Source organism: Dermacentor albipictus, chromosome 7, assembly GCF_038994185.2.
Source record: "Dermacentor albipictus isolate Rhodes 1998 colony chromosome 7, USDA_Dalb.pri_finalv2, whole genome shotgun sequence".
NCBI classification, from domain to species: domain Eukaryota; kingdom Metazoa; phylum Arthropoda; class Arachnida; order Ixodida; family Ixodidae; genus Dermacentor; species Dermacentor albipictus.
Window position 1 is genome coordinate 119,097,407 of NC_091827.1, and position 14,083 is coordinate 119,111,489.

Genomic DNA, 14,083 nt, shown 5'->3' on the forward strand with positions numbered 1-14,083 from the left:
TTATGAAAAAAAGTGGAAGAGGGTGTAGCTGCCCCACTTTCTATCTCTCTCCACTCGGAAGGACACAGTTGACTACTGTATGACTAAAGCCCCTCCATGCACGTTTCCACCGACCAGGTTAAGTACCGCCAACCTACCCTCCTCCTCTGCGCTCCTCTCCCATTAACCCCCTTGCTTCCGGCGTCAAGCGGAACTTATGTAGCTGCAGCTTCCTGTTCCGAGTGGAAGTGATGCTATGTTTTTTTTTTTAGCGTTGTTTACTTTCGCGTAAATGGTGAGGCTTTAATTGCACCAGCTGCAGTTTAAACTGTGAATGCGATTCCACCCAAGAACTACCGCCTATTGCAATCAGCATGTGATCGTGTTCGCTGCTTCGCGTCAACCTACGACGGGTTGTCCCACGAGAGACAACGTACAGCGAAATGTAGTGCCTGGGTGCTCGGAGACCACTGCCGTTTTTCGTGCATTTGGAAAACAGTGACCGCGAACTACTACTTCAGCAGAATACAACAGCTTGTCCCCTTTGCATTCTTCTCATGGTGACTGCCACAGCTCTACTAAGCACGCGCGGCCGTCAAAGTGGAAATTCCCGTAGCGTAACTCCAGGAGCGGAAACGCCGGAATCAGAAATCTTGAAACCGCAAGTGCCAGAACCGGAAATGCCGGAACCGGATTTGGTTGAGGGGAAAAGGCAGCGCACAACAAAGGTTGTCATTACTTAAGAAAGCGGCGGTGGCGCGTGGATGGAAGGGCTTTATGTATGACAAGGCAGTATTTCAAGTGTCAGCTTTTTGTGCAACCCATTTTTAGTCTGTTGAAGTGGAGGTTTACGACTAAACCAAAGAAAATATTAAGATTTTTCATGACAGTGGGCAAGGGTGATGCACAAATTCATCAAATGTTGCATGTAAAGGATACCCTAAAGGAAAAATCTGGGCTCAAGTGGGTCTTTTTGAGAAGATTGTAAATACGTCAAGGACTGCAAGATCAGAACACCCCTTTACCGCTTGTGACAAATGAAAGCACTGATTATGTGTGCTGTGTTGTGCTATGTGAACACCGAATGACTGCTAAAATGGTATTGATGCACTTGGTTTGGGAACGTATTTTGTTCACCAGATTTTGAGTGAAAATGTCGAAATGAAAAAGGTTTGCATTACGGTGGTGCCAAAACAACTGACTCCGGAGCAAAAGTGCGACGAAAAAAATGTTGCACTACAGTCGTACTCGACTGTACCGAACCCGTTTACATTAAATTATTCTATATATCGAACAATTTCGGAACACAGTATAGTTCCAATGACTATAAACAGCAAAAATTATGCTTATATCGAAAAAAAAAATAGCAGTGACTCCCGATATATCGAACTTCAAGCAGCGGAAAAGTGCCCCCAGAAGTTGACTTTCCCTTACGGTGGCCGGTAAACCCAGTGGCGCGGCTACATCCAACCACTCTCCCTAGCATGACTGCGCTGCCTCGTGTGAGCCGTCGACACCTCCCTGCAAAAAATTATCCTGGCCCGCCGGCAGTGCTTGCTCGGACAGCCAATCCGAGGCTCTTGTGCCCTCGTCGTGCAAGATGGCGCAAGTGCGAGTTGTCTCGCTGCTTTTCTGGTTCATGGTGTTTGCACCGTGTGGGCCTTCTCCCGCAATGCTGCCATGATAATGCGGCAGAATTCGCCTTTTGTCATGAAGCTCAAAATCACAAATCGGGTTGAACATGGTGAGAAGTCGTATGTCCTCTCAGTGTGCACGATTCCGAGGAGCACTCCCAGCACAATCTTGAAGAATAAGGGGGAGATTAGGGCTAAAGTGTCCAAACTCGCGACCTGGTGCCTGTGTCGCCCGACTCGTACGCACGGCCGTGTACAAGTGGTTCATACAAAATTGCTTCAGACATGCTGGCTTCTGCATGCTCGGTGATGACTGTTAATTCTGATGAATGCAATGAAGCCGTTGCCTGTGTTGCCAAAGTTTGGAGCGAGCTGTCAGAATTTCCGCAAGCTGTTGACGAGTCAATGGTCGACGAGTTTTTGAGCGCAGATGATGGTGTCGCGACCACGGGAGGGCCCGAAAACAAAGACTACATTGCCGACAGCCTACCGAGCACAAGTGAAAGTGGGCACAATAAAGCAACGAGGATCCTTTGACCACATCCTCTGAGGCGTGTCGGCGGCAACGCGGGCGTTTGCCGCCCGTCGCGTTTTTCGCTCGCGAAAAACGCGCCGTGCGGTTCCAGCTTTAGACAATGTGGAGAAGTGCGTGCGTTGCAGGCAGCGAAATTGCCCAGGCAAAAGAAAATACAGGACTATTTCATGGGTAACTAAGTAGTTTCATCAATAAAGTGATTTCATAAATGGTATGTACTTTTATGACATCCAATTCTTTAGCTGGCTTATGCTCTATATCGAACTGATAGGCGTATTTTTGCGAGTTCGATACAGCCGGGTTCCACTGTAGTCGGAATACTTCAGATTACAGTGATAAATTCTTATAAAGGGTTGTCACCAGCAACATCAAGCTGAAGTTGCACACCAAGGTGTGGAAAAACAGAAGATGAGCTGAGGACAAAAAAATTGCAGAAGAACAAAGCAAAAAGCAGTCCTGTTGATTGTGTTTGTTGACTGCCATGAAATTGTGCACCATAAATTTCTACCCAAAGGTCAAAGTGTCAATGCAGCTTTCTACATGGAGGTCCTGAAGTATTGAAAGATTATATGTGACACGTGAGACCAAATATTCCTAAAGAAGAGCACTGGGTTCCACACAACAATAATGTCCCTGCAAACTCTGCATTGATAGTGCACGAGTTCTTGGCATGCAATTCCATCACTGTGCTCGAAAGCCCTCCCTACTCACTAGATTTAGCCTCCTGGGACTTTTTTTTTTTTTTCCCAAATGCAAACTGGTGCTCTGGGAACAGCACATCAGGGATATGACAACCATTCAAAAGGAAGTGACATTGATGCTGAATCAGTTAACAGAAGATTTACAAGGGTGCCTCTAGCAATAGAAGAGGTGGAACCAGTGTATTGTGTCTAACCGGGAGTAATTTGAAGGTGACCACATTGATGTATCTTAAAGATTGCAAAATTATTATTTTTTTAAACGTACTGCACCAACTATTGAAACAGAGCTTGTATTTATTCGTTACACCTACATCACCTGCACATTATCGTACGGGGGTTCTCAGTTTCCATTCTGTCATAAGATCTGTTCTGGCAGTGCTTTGCCAAGCCAACATATCAAAGCAACCTGAATAAGAACCCTTCTCTGAATCTGTTGAGAGACTGTTCGAGCACCCTTACTCACCTCTTTGGTTGCTTTTAAGTTGTTGTTATAATGACTGCTTATATTCATTATCAAATATAACAAAATAGCTTTCGTCGCAGATGTAATTTTGTTATTATCAAGTTGAACTATACAGCAATATCTCACAGCTCAATGGCAAATTACAATAATTTCCGACTTAGAAAAAGAGTTGGGTGTCTTTTACAGAGGGACGATCTTCCCTGCGACCCAGCCTCCAGATCTGCTCCAAACTCTTTCCTTCTTGTCCTATTGCCCTGGTAACACAATTTGCCATTCTATCAGCCGGCCACAACTCGGCTAATGGCATTAGCCACTCTAGTAGACCACCTATTACCTGCTCGGCGCATTACATGACCTGCCCAACCCCCTTGCACGAAATGTGCACGAGTGAGAAGACGGTGCCCTCACGTCTTGCCCGAGGTCCTCGCGGAGCACTTGGAGGATGCTGTGGAGTGGAGAGGCTGGTGCCTTGCTGTGCAGCACCCTCAGGGTGCGTACATACTCCTCCGGCAGTAGGTAGTCCAGGGCACCCACGTGCTGGCCTACCTTGACAAAGGCACCGCCATTGATGCAGCAAAGCTGCAGAAGCCGCTCTGCCGACCGCTGGTGCACCTGCAACCAATGTGTCAGTTGAGGCACGGACCAGGGGCGTACTCAGCTCCCCGACCAAAGCGCCGGGGGTTTCAGCCATTTCCAAACAATTGCGAGCTGGAGTTCTTTTTTTCCAAAGTGCAACAAATTCAATTTCTGTCTAAGTAACACATTAGCAGGTTTGAAATTCAAATGGGGATGTGTGCCTGACAACTTACAAAGATTTTAATTTGAAGTTGCAAACAACACTAAGACTTGCAATGAACGTGAACAATCAGTGTTCCTCGGCAACAAGGCCTCTCCGTCACTGTTATCCTTTAACCCTCCGAGTGTTAAACACGTAAATATGCAGCACTGCAAACAAGTCCCCAGTGGTTGACACTGTACATTTACAACCCCATCTGTACGTTTTAAGAATGCATCAATTTTTCAACTCCGCCCAGCAATTGCTGTGCCATCCTGTGCGGATACAAGAAATTTCTTTTTTTGCTCTGTAGTCTCTCAAATTTAGTTCCACGGCGTATTTGCACCCCTACATTGGCAACCACTCGTGCATCTGCACGTTGCGCAGGCATGCGGCAGTTAGCCTTGGTTTCATCTCGCAGGCAGTTTCTGTGTGTTGTGCTCGCAAGCACTGATGTCTGGTTTCTAATCTCTCAAAGGGTCCCCGTTATATGCTCGCTAATTTATTGCTCACGGGGTGCGATTACATCTGTTTACAGGCAGGGGCTGGTATTACAAACGATGCCACCTTACACGAATGAAGCTGCCATGCCTGTGTTTCTTTACTTGAGACTCGCAAGAACTGATCGCCCCTCGTTGGTGACAGAACAAATCGTTACTACAAGCTTCTGACTGGTTTGGTTTTTCTGACAGGTGCACAACCATTGGGTTTTCTTGCATGCACTCACACAACTCGATTATGCTACGGTCATATGCATTGGTTGCTCTTCTACAAGCGAGTCAAGCGGCAATTCCTCCAATGCAGACTGTTGCCTAAGCGCCGGATCGAAATACATATCCATTCTCGTGTAGCTACTTTTATATCCTTATTATAACTGTATATGCAAGCCCATCTGCGTTCATGAAGCGAGTGCCATAGCAGTCCTGCTACACGGAAAATAAATGTGGCATGCGTGTGATCTGAAGCACAGATTAAAAGACCAGTCCTTCAAATTTTATTAAACAGGGTATCGGTGGCTTCAGCATAATTCAAGACAAGAAATTCACTAATCACTTTGCTCTGTCTACTTTAGAACAAAAGTTGCAAGACTTTATAGTTTACATTTGGAAGAGCATTTTTCTTGAACATTTCTTCAAAGCTTCACAACTCTGTTCCTAGGGTGGACAGAGAAAAGACTTTGGTCTAACTGGATTCTTTGAATCATATTGAAGTCACTGATACCCTGTTTAGTGAATGACAGGAATTGATCTTTTGCAAACTTTTTCATAAAACCTCGTACATAATGCCACTTACGTACCTAGAGAGAAAGCAAATTTTTAATTGCAGAAAGATGGAAGAGAGGTTGGTCCGAGTGAAATGCCTCCAGCCTGCTACTCCACGCTGGGCAAGGAGATGAATGTGAAGAGGAAGGAGGGTGGTGGTATGACAAAGACAATGATGAGAACTGCACAGCATATTGTTTCTGGGCGTCATGTACATGCACACTTCACAGCACAGCACAGTCATCTTCGTGAACAGAGGCAGGTTACTTCAGAGTAGCTAGGAGACTGTGTATAGCTTGCGAAATTTTTACAGCGGTTAGCACCACTGGCATACTTAAACCAGACAGTAGCAGCTGCAGGGCATTGATTATTCGTTGCAGCATGGCTTTGATGACGGAGTCAGATTGTGATTTCTCGGTACACTGTCATTGATTGAACTGATAGTTAAAGGCCCGTGTGCGTGGTGGCAACTCTGGCCATGTGCTGCTCACTTGAAGCAATGGCTCGGGGAGATCCATCTATGCCAATTCGACTACCGTCTGCTGGACCTGCAGCATTGGAGCGAGTGAGCTCTCGTTTACCTACACAGCTTGCCCAAGTAGGTGACGCAATCGCCTTGTCCGGTGCTGCACTGACGTTGCCACCTTTTTGTGTGACATTTGTCTTGCCCATTTGGTAGAATATTTTCATTTCTGTTTTCTGTTTGAGACAATCCCTGAAATTCGCCTCGTGTGGGCCATTGCAATTCAAGCGCTTCATTTCTTTTAGTGTGCATAAAGATATGTGATGACTGCCTGCACAGTGGAGGCATGCCATCTGGCCTGTGTAGACAGTGCTGACATGGCCTAACTTTATACACTTGCGACACTACAACAATCGGGGCATGTAAGAACATACCAAGTGTCTCACGTAGCCCACCTTGACATGATCAGGTAGCACGCCTCCCTCGAAAAGAAGCTTGGTGATTGTTGAGCGACCTAAGCGATGCAAGTCGATGACTTTTACTGTTGAAGACCTTTGGAACCCTTCACTGCTGATGTCAATCGCATCAGAAATAACGCCTGTCCCAGTGCAACCACCATGCACAATGAACAACCGGACTTCTACATATCCTAGTATGCACATGGTTTTCAGTCTTTTAGGATGGCCTGTGTTGCTACTTCCACTATGATGTTTTTCTTGGTGCTGAAACGCACTTCGTTAATTCCTTTTGGAACCACATTAATAAGGTAGGTGTTGAGAATCTGCCTGAGTAAGGAATTTAAATTCTTAAAGATGTCAAGAGGCACAAAAGCAATCCTGTAAGTTGGAGTAGGCAGTCCGTTGGGGCCCTGCTCAATCGTATCTTTAGTTGTCCTGCATTATCTCCTCTTCAGTCACTTGCCCTCCACGATGGTGCAGTCGTCGTTGAAGTCCACAGGCTAGCTGTTAGAGAACCAGAGACCGGACCTCTCCATGTCGACGTGGCGAGACTTACACAATATCACTAGGGGGCCAAAGTGCAAAGAGGCGTGCTCAACGCAAGCAATGATGATGTGCAGTCTGTCATTGCCTCGAATGGCTTCTCATCCATGAAGCACAATTAAGCTTCAACTGTATCAAAACTATCGTAGCAAGGCAATAGGCTATGATTGCTCAGTTCACTCTGTGCGGCACACGGGGATACAGGAAAGCAAACGTGAATGTACGCATGGTCAGCTATTGAGCTTTGGACAGTGATGCCAGAGGGAAGGTACACAATCCAAAATAAGGCTGGAATGGTGTGTCCCCAGCGATCGCATGAGCGAATGGCCCAAGTCGCACGGGAATCGGAGAAGGGTGGTCTAAGAGGTTCCCACACTGTGAAGCCTGCAGAGGAGACACCGGAAACATTATGAACGATTTTGGACATTCACAATCCATTGGGAGCCAGAAAAAATCGGTATCCTTAGCAACCCGATGGAAGTCAATGGAACTGAATGAAGCTTCTACGCAACCAAGGAAAGGACGAACAGGTGAGCACTAACTGGGTCTTCATATGAAAAGAGGGTGTGCCCAGGACATGTGTTAACCACTTTGCTGCAACCAAACATGTGCTTGTAAGACAAATTGCAGTACTGTAGCCTATGAGCATCTTTTTTAATCTCATTATCCTCTCGTTGCCTATTCAAGGGTACACACAGTGCAATAAGTTGCGAGCTGCAAATGTGCCCTTAGTAAGCTACACCGGTTAGCAGTCAGCAGTTGTCCTCATCCTGTCTATCTCTATCCTGCACCTTGCGTTTGTGTTCTACCCAAACAACATAGCCTTAAAGGGGCCCTCAACCACTTTTTATCGTAGTGAAGAAAGGCATCTGAAGTGAAAATTGGCTACATCAGAAATACTTCGCCGTAAAAATTATTTCAAAGCGTTCAGCAGAAGCGGAGTTATTGCCTGTCACACACGGCCCCCGCTGTGCTCCAATTCCTTCTTTAATGCCTTGCGCTGTGAAGGCTACGGCGGAGTGGGGCGTGCCCACAACACTCCGCCTTCTAAATGTCACCATGATGTGCAGTTCAAATTTCACTTTCGATGTTAACATAGACTCCAGGACTTCTGATTCTGGTGCCTATGATGTACTAAGTGTAAGCCAAATGCATTTGTCCTCAGCAAGTCCCAGTGCACTTAGCTAGTGAACACGTGGTGGCACCCCGCGGCCGCCGCGGTATCTACGCTCCGTAGCAGATCGCAGCTACCGATAGCAGCTGCATATGGGAATCCGCTTCATTACGAAATAAAGTGTCCAGAAGAGAGAGAGGAGCAGGTTTCTGGTTGAAAAGAGAGCATTTCAAAGAAAGGTGACTTCGCACTCTGCTTGCGAGTTTCACACACCGTGTATGACAGCAAAACTTGGCTGAGATGTTCACAGCAGCATACGCTACCAGCAGACTATGTTATTTCACCAAGCCCAAGGAATAGCTCAGGACCCCTTTAAACGACTAGCAATATGTACCCAAAAGCAAGTTGGGCTCACCTGCAGAGCTGTGGTAAAATTAACTACAATTTCCAACGTGTACTTGCAACAGTGCAAAGCATGTAACCACTTCAGGCAAAAAGTTAAGCAACTTCGACCGAAAGCCACTGGGCCTCTGAATAACTCTTACACGACGTTTTAAGCAAGCTCGTTGCTGGCATTGCCTCTGCAGCGTGGCATGCTCGAAACGAGCACACAAACGATTACATCACGCTTGAACACACAGATACAAAGGTGAAATGACGAACGGAAGCCAGAAGAACTGCAACTACTGTTGAACTGCTGCAATTTCTTGCAGGGACAACTGACGATGATGATAACCAAGTAGTGCTATTTTTTTCTATTTATTTATTTATTGCATCAGCGTAAGCAAAAAAATGCTTTTTCTAAGAAAGACCTTTTCTTGAAGAAAAACTAAATCTAATAGCAAACCAGAATGCATGACTTTCAACTGTGGAGGCAGGTATATCACGGAGGCCAAGCTGGCAGCCTTTACTGCTGTTGCTCAGATAACATAGACATATGATTAGTACAGTGTTTACGTCATCTAAAAACTTTAATAAGACTGTTTTAAAATGAAAAGGTGGCTCGTTGCTCAGAAATAATGGCTGGTGAAGAGGGATGTACTCATGACATGCAGGATAAAAGTACTTTTTATGCTGGGCTTCTATTTCAGGACACTGGCTAAGAACATTGAGGACAGTAAGAATGTTGCTACATCTATCACATGTCGGAGGATCACTTCAAGTAAGGAGGTAGGAGTGTGTTCCATAGGTATATCCTATCCTCAACCTGCACAGATGCACTTCCCTGTGTCTTGTCGTTTTCTCAGAGATCCATTTCCTTATTCTTCGTTTGATTATATGTAGTTTATTTGACCCTTCAGTATCCCGCTGCCTTTGCCAACATTTCCACAACTATAGGTGCAGGAAAACTTTTAGGTCTGTGGGAGGGATAGGTATCTAGGTTTGTGTCTGTGTATCCAAAAATTACTGATGTGGCACTTTCGTCTGCAGCTACATTGCCTTTTAAGTCTCTGTGTCCGGGTGCCCAGCACACTATGATGACTTGCTAGCCCATATAAGCTGAGCATAACAAGTCGTACAGTTCGTTAAAAACTAGATTCTTGTTTTTTATAGATTCATTAGGGCTCTAACGATGCTCAATGAGTCTCTGAACACAACTGCTTTTGCTAGATTCATTAGCTGTATGTGCTTAACTGCCAAGAGGATAGCATATGCTTCGGCTGTGAGTATGCTTGTAAGCGGATTTAGTGCACTGGATACTGAAAAGGGGGTCCTAAAGCTGCGTAAGCAACAGCAGTAAGATATCTAGAAGCATCCATGTAAAATTCTGCACACGAGTACTTCGCCTGAAGTTCGAGGAAGCACAAACGTATATGAGTCTTAGGTGCACACTTGGAAATCATAATAAAAGAGACATCACACTCAACAGACTGCCCCTCCCAAGGCTGTGGAAGCCTACTGAGAGCCACTAGGACATTCTCTTGAGGTATCATGCCTGTTTCTTAAGCCGACGCTTCTACATGTAGGGACAAAGGAGTCGATGAAGCCTGGCAGCTGATATGCTGCTCATAGCGGAATGGCATAGGTGTCCTATATCAGCTTTTAGTTTCAAGGAGCAAGATAAACTTGAATATGTTCTTTGGAGATGCGGGGACCATTAATCTGACTCAACATACAGGCTTTCTACCAGGCTAGTCTTGAAGGCACCTGTAGCAAGCAAGATACCCAGATGGTGCAATGGGTCTAACCTCTTTAAAACACTAGGTGTTGCAGAGTTCTAAACTACGGCTCTGTAGTCAAGGCATAAAAGCAGTGCGTCGGAACAGAACAAAAACCCAAATCAAAACTGAAAAAAAAAAGGATATTTTAGTCCAGAACGAGAACGTAACTAAAACATTATTGATTATTTTGTTTTGGAGTGAAACCGAAATACCTTTGATCGGTTTTCGATTCAAGGAGAAAGTTGCCAATCCAAAACAACCGCCTTCAGGAAACTTCAGAATTAGCGTATGTACTATCTCAGGCAGGGATAGTACAAGTGGTCGAGCGCTCCACTGTAGTAAGCCTCCCATTTGGTGCACTCGGAGATCGGTGTTGTAGGAAAACCCAGGGCTTGCGCACTGAAAAGCTCATCGTTTCGTCTTGTACCCGTCTTCTACGGGTACAATTCTCGGTTACTGAAGTTTTATGGTTTGTTTAAGTCTCTTTTATCAGAACAGTGGTCTTGCATTTCAGCGAGTACATTCGATGATGTGCTGCTTCCGAGATCACGTTCAGAATTCATAATTCACTTACTGACATATTTTGATTCTGTTTTTTTTTTCCCCACGTTACTTGGGCTGCAGTGCAGGTCGTGACATTCTCACTTTCTTATCTCGACCCTTTGTAAATTTACGATATGGCTTTTGGTCTACCCTGAAAGTGTGGTTGATATGAAGGTAACATAAAAAATGGCACTCCAAAAAATTTGTGTTGCGAAAAAAAAAAAGCAAGAATGTCATGACCTTCAGCACACATTTAGCTATGCAATCGATACTTAACAAGCCCTCTATCACATTTTATAAGTTCCCCAGGCTCACCAGAAAGTTAGAGGGGAAAAAATTCTGCTCAATAAAATTCAATAAAATGTTCTCAAGATATTGCTCTGAAACTTTTATGGAAGCATCAGGGAAACATTCCAAACACTTGAGCCAATTTTCATCAAAATTCATAAAAAAAATAAGGAAGTTGATTTTCAAAGCCACGTCCCCCCTTAAGTTTCTTTTATCAGAACAGCGGTCTCACGTTTCAGCGAGCACATTCGATGACGTGCTGCTTCCAAGATCACGCTCAGAATTCATAATTCACTTATTGAGAAAAATAAATACTACTGTTTTTATTGTTACTTTGCTTTGAAAATTTTGACATGCAAACCAAAACCGTTATAAACTGTTACAGATCATTTTTCAATGGAACAAAGCTTAAAGGGATACTAAAGGCAAATAGTAAGTCAAGCTAAAGTGATAGATTAGTGCTAGAGGATTCCTAAGGCGTCAATATTATTGCGAACAGAGCCTCAGTAATCAAGAAATTGAGGTAAATGCAGGGCCTGGTTAGAGTCTCCCTCAGGACTTTCAAGTACTTGCCTGATAACAAAGGCACTGCTACTTTATATTCTATCACTAGTGCTCAACCACTCGTTATAAAAAGATTGTTGTATTGAATTATAAGGCGAAAGAAAATGTTACTTGTCCAGTTTTATTCCATCTTTAGAAAAAAGAACTCATTGGCTTTACCCATGACAACGACGCGGGTGATCGAAAGGTTTCATTTTCACTCGACTCTGTGCCGTCCACGCTTTCGTGTTTCGGTAGTTTTGTCATTGCATAATGCTGCCTGTTTGGCTGGCTCACGAAACTCGCACAAACTGCAAGTAGCAGATAATTCCACTTTCAGGTGATGTTGCGAAATGCCTGAACGGTCCAAGCCCACTTGTGCAAAAGCAGCTTCAGTGGCGTATCCACTGCTCTGTCTTGGCTTGGTATCACCATGGCCGTGAGTCAGCGTTTTGTGCACAAAACCGTACCGCTGTCTGTCGTGCGCTGTTTCACTCACCGGTGGCAGCAAAGGGCAAATGGCGTATGCAACGTCACCACTTCCCAGTTGGGTAGCGGGATATTTTAATTGCGATAAAGGTATTGGGGGCCTTCAGATGCAATTTTCTTGTTAACTAAGTCTTTTCTTGGCTCAAAACAAGAGTTGCGAGGTATCTGTAATAGTATTTAAACAGTACACATGGACTTTCCCTTTGCCTTTAGTGTCTCTTTAAAACATAACGAAAAACATTTCGTTCTGACACCCTGTGTATAAGGCTTTTGTATAAGCTAAGGAGGCATCTCCTGTCACGCTTCCTTATGACGTGCTTGAGAAGAGCTTCAGCGAACTTACAGCCTTCAAGCGCTTCCTTTTCAGATAGTCCAGGTGCGGGAAAAAATTTAACTTGCAGTCTAAAATGATAACCGAAAATTTATGTTCACAGCTCACATTTATTCATTCTTCCTTGAGATCTACCACAGAGGACACACATGCTTTTTTGTGGGTTTAGTCTAAATTGATTCTCGTCCCTCCATTTAGATATCCAGCCAAGCTACACCTGTTGCTCGCAGATAGCAAGATTACAAGGTTTGAAACTGATTTGCACATCATCCACATACACAGAATAGAACATTGTGCATGGTACTGGTTGACTTCCCTGCCTTTCCTCTTTATCTCTCTCTCTCTCTCTCTGTGCATGGTATGACAGTATAGAGAGAGCTTATTTTTATAACAAATAGAGCACAGCACTGCACACTACCTTGTAGTACACCAGTCTCCTGTATAAATAGACAAGAAAGGACGTTGTCAACTCTAACACGGAATGTGTGATAAGAGAGATAACTATGAATCACCTCAGCAAGTTACCTCGCACACCCATTTCGGCCTGATCACGAAGGACTTCAAAACGCCAAGTGGTGTCATAAGCTTTCTCCATGTCTAAAAATACAGACAAGAAAAACTCTTTATGCACAAAGGCACCACGGATATTGATGTGGACAAGGTGATCTGTTATGGATCTGCCTTCCCTGAAACCGGACTGTCGGGGATCTAGTGTTTTGCTGCTTTCAAGAAAATGGGCCAGGCATCCGTTAGTCATTTTCTCAGAGTTTTCACAGGCAAATTGTTAAGGCTATAGGCCTATAACTGCTGCCTCAAGTCGGGTCTTTGAGATTAGGAATCATTACAGCCCCTTTCCAGGCAGCCGGGATGCACCCACCACAGAAAATTGAGTTAAAAAGGAATAGCAGTGCTTTACGGTTTTCACATTTTAACTGTCTGATCATGTCGTAAGCTATTCTGTCTCATCTCGGCACCGACTTGTTACAACTCAGTGGGGCCTGAAACTCGGCCATGTTGAATGGAAGGATGTACGATTCATTCTTTGTTATTTTCCTATCAAGGGACAATTGCTTTGCTTGTCACTGGTATCGTAGAAATGTATCTGTGTATTGAGGTGAACTGGAAATATACTAAAAGTGAGCACCTAGAAAATCATTCTGGTCTTCAAGAGTATTTCCATGAATGTTTACTAATGGTAGAGGATGGGATTACTGGCCGCTTAATTTGTTAACTCTGTTCCAGGGTTTTCTTTCATTTGTCTAAGAGTGTATGCCTAATATGTATTTTTGCCAGCTTTCCCTTTTGGCACAGCGGCGCATTCTTATACCCTCAGTGTCAGTTTCCTTGAAGTTATTAGATTTCTTGCGGTTGGAGTCATGAGGGTGACCCTCAAGCCTTATTTTGCCTTCCTTGCGCTTCCCCACAATCACCATTCCACCAGGGAACACGCCCCTTTAGAATGCGATCCTTGTGTTCCTGGGATGCACTACATTCACAACAAATGCTGTGAAGTATGCCACTGCGTCGTTGATGTTGGGTGTACAGATGTCATTGCAGGTTAAGTGTGACAGCTCTGTATCGTTTCCAGTCGGAAGAATCAATTTTCCACTGGGGAATTTGGGGAGAGGTTTTACCACATTTTGTTAATTTTAAACGATCAGGAAGTGGTCACTCCCTTAAGGGTTTTTGATATGTTCCACTCCAGAGATGGCATGAGTGAACATGATGTGATACTTAAATCTATAGATGAGTATGTTTTGTGTGCAACGCTGTAGAATCTTGGCACTTTTCTTCTGTTTA

The 14,083-nt window shown here is 44.4% G+C and overlaps 1 protein-coding gene across 3 annotated transcripts in view; it reads right to left on the minus strand.

Moving 5' to 3' along the window:
• The window catches only part of Adck1 (aarF domain containing kinase 1), a 103,882-nt gene that overhangs the window by 64,162 nt on the left and 25,637 nt on the right, over positions 1-14,083 (minus strand). For all 3 annotated transcript variants that reach the window (XM_065441539.2, XM_065441540.2, XM_065441538.2), the window contains one exon: positions 3,721-3,924. In XM_065441539.2, coding sequence (XP_065297611.2) covers positions 3,721-3,924 — 204 coding nt within the window. The remainder of the gene's footprint in view (positions 1-3,720; positions 3,925-14,083) is intronic.